Here is a 3,214-nt window from a genome sequence, read left to right on the forward strand (position 1 = left end):
GCAACGACACAGACCCGACCCGGGTTTTTATCCTACTGCCTACATGTATTTTAATCCATCCTTTGCGTGCGACGCAACAACACTTGCCCAACCTGGGTTTTTATCCTACGGCCTACCAGTATTTAAAATCCAGCCTCTGTAGCATTGTCGGGAATCGAACTCGCGATGGAGGGTCTGCTCTGATACCAAATGTTAAGCACCTAGCCAATTCTACCCAAAAGACCGGCCTATTAGGAGCGGAAGACATAGGTACTTAACCCAAGCCCATATCCAGGATGTCCCATAACACAATGCCAAACTATGCTCACCCAAGGAATTATTCAGCCTAGAAGGTCTCCCTTTTCATCCCACGTGTTACTGGTCAAGAAACATGACAGGTCGTGGCGGTTTTGTGTTGATTACAGGGAGCTCAACGCTCATACAATTAAAGATAAATTTCCTATACCATTTTTTGACGAGTTATTAGATGAATTACATGGAGCTACCTTATTTACAAAGTTGGATATGAAGTCAGGTTATCATCAGATTCGGGTTCATTCATCCGATGTGGAGAAGATGGCATTTAGGACACACCATGAGCATTTCAAGTTTCTAGTCATGCCATTTGGTCTATCTAACGCCCCTTCCACTTTCCAAGCCCTCATGAATGAGGTATTTAATTCTCTCATGAGGAAGTTTGTTCTTATTTTTTTATGATATCCTGGTATATGCTAAAAATTGGGACTAGCACCTTCATCATATTCACCAAGTTTTTACTATCTTACGTTGACATCATTTGGTTTTGAACCAATCCAAGTGTTCCATGGGCACACCAGAAGTCGCATATCTGGGGCACGTTATATCAGTGGAGGGTGTGAAGGTTGACCAGAGTAAAATACAGGCAGTCACCAACTGGACTCTTCCCACATCCATCTCAGCATTAAGGGGTTTTTATGGGCTCGCTGGTTATTACCTAAAATTCATCCATAACTACAGACAGATTGCTGCTCCAGTCAACAATCTCCATAAGAAAAATGCCTTTCTCTGGTCTGAGACAGCAGGTTCTTCTTTTCAGCAGTTGAAGGCATCATTATCTTCAGCCCCGGTCTTGCAGCTACCAGACTTTGATGAATTGTTTTTGGTTGAATGTGATGTGTCCGGTGGGGGTATCGTCACATTATTACAACAACATGGCCACCCGATAGCTTATTTCAGCAGACAACTGGGACAACACCCTGACAAACTCACTGCCTATGAAAGGGAAGTGATCGGGTAAGAGAAAGCCATCCAGCAATGGCGGCCTTATCTCTGGGGGCGCCCATTTCTCCTACGAATCGATCATTGCAGCCTGAAGTGTCTCCTTGAGCAGTGTCTTACCATGTCCCCCTAGCAGCATTGGTTGAGCAAATTGATGGGGTTCGATTTCACCATTGAGTATAAACCGGGCAGTTTGAATGTGGGGGCAGATGCCTTGTCTCGCTGGGACATGCCAGAGCCACAATAACATGCTATCAGTTACCCCAAACTTCTTTTGTTGGACTCTATTTGGGATGAAACACAGCAGCATCCGGAGCTCATTGAGTTCTATCATAATATTGAGCAAGGTATCACGGATAGTCATTGGACAATCTAGGATCGTCTTATATTATTCCGGAATTGGATTTATATGCATCACACATCGCCACTCATTCTCAACTTCTTGTCCACTTTTCATGATAGCACACATGAGGGCAGACAGAAAACATATTCCGTCTCAGTTGGGAGTTTTATTGGCGGGGCATGAAGAGAAGTGTCACCAACTATGTGACAGCTTTTCAACGGAACAAAACCGAATCATTAAGTCCTGTAGGGTTGCTCCAACCACTTCAGTTACCTTCACAGGTATGGTCTGATATTTCAATGGATTTCATCAATGGACTACCTCCTTCTTCAGGAAAATTAGTTATTTTTGTAGTGGTGGACCGCTTCTCAAAATATGCCCATTTTCTGCCTCTGGCGCATCCCTATACAGTAGCTCACATCACCCAGCTCTTCATGGATTATATTGTCCGATTACATGGGGTGCCTGCGTCCATTACTAGTGACAAAGATGCCATCTTCAGCAGTACTTTTTGGAAGGAACTCTTCAAACTACGAGGCACCAAGTTGGCTTTCTTTTCTTTCTACCACCCATAGACAGATGGTCAGATAGAAGTCATCAACAGAACTATTGAGATGTACCTCCATTGTTTTGTGGCTGACTCGTCTAAATGGTGGGTTAAGTGGCAAGCATGGGCAGAATTCTGTTATAATACTTCCTACCACAGCGCACTTGGCGCAATTCCTTTCAAGGTAGTGTATGGCCGTGATCCACCCCGGCTCTTATCGTATGAATCCTGTTGGTCTAAATGGTGGGTTAAGTGGCAAGCATGGGCAGAATTCTGTTATAATACTTCCTACCACAACGCACTTGGCACAATTCCTTTCAAGGTAGTGTATGGCCGTGATCCACCCCGGCTCTTATCGTATGAATCCTGTTCTTCCAAGGTGGCCACTCTAGACCAGGCACTAGTAGAAAGGGACGATATGCTCAATCAGGTGCGCACTCACCTCCAAGCAGCCCAACAAGCAATGAAACACTCTTATGATGAAAGCACCGAGAGGTGGTCTTCTCTCCAGAGGATTATGTGTGGCTTCGTTTCCAACACTACCAGCCACTATCTCTCACGGCCTCAAAGCGTCACAAATTGTCCCCAAAATTTTATGGGCCCTTTCAAGTGATGGACCGCATTGGCATAGTCACCTACCACTTGCAGCTACCCCCAGAGGCAAAGATCCACAATGTTTTTCATGTCTCACAATTAAAGGCCTTCCAGGGAGACTCTCAGTTACTCCACACACCTTTGCCACCGCTGCAAGAGGGTTGGGTACTTTCTACTCCAGCTCAACTGTTGCAAACTCGCCGCATTCCAGGCGACTGGGAGATTCTCGTGTAGTGGGCTGAGACAGACCCCATTGACCCTACCTAGGAGCCCCTGGTGTCCTTCCGGGTTCTCTACCCCACATTCGAGCTTGAGGACAAGATCTTTTGTTACACCCCATTTCGGATCAACCACCGGACGATTTCTTCCAGCGTGAGGAATGGATTGAGCCTTGAAGGAGGCTCAGGGAGAATCCGACCTAGACCTCTGAGGGACAATCCGACCTGTTTAATTCTAATTTTCTCAATGCTTACTTTCTTCATTCATCTCACGTC

General features: G+C 45.6%; 1 protein-coding gene across 1 annotated transcript; it reads left to right on the forward strand.

Moving 5' to 3' along the window:
* The first annotated feature begins 802 nt into the window (after positions 1–802).
* On the forward strand, positions 803–1,255 carry LOC137935295 (uncharacterized mitochondrial protein AtMg00860-like). The gene has a single exon (XM_068779973.1). It carries the CDS (start codon positions 803–805, stop codon positions 1,253–1,255), a length of 453 nt encoding a protein of 150 aa, XP_068636074.1.
* The last annotated feature ends 1,959 nt before the right edge of the window (positions 1,256–3,214 follow it).

Source organism: Aristolochia californica, unplaced genomic scaffold, assembly GCF_029961685.1.
Source record: "Aristolochia californica isolate CCGP_79_NKW_82.1479 unplaced genomic scaffold, dmAriCali1.0.hap1 SCAF_6, whole genome shotgun sequence".
Classification (NCBI taxonomy): Eukaryota; Viridiplantae; Streptophyta; class Magnoliopsida; order Piperales; family Aristolochiaceae; genus Aristolochia; species Aristolochia californica.

Bases quoted from the DNA above. Each gene is read 5' to 3' on its own strand.
- LOC137935295 (XM_068779973.1), top strand. From the start codon at position 803: ATGGGCACACCAGAAGTCGCATATCTGGGGCACGTTATATCAGTGGAG.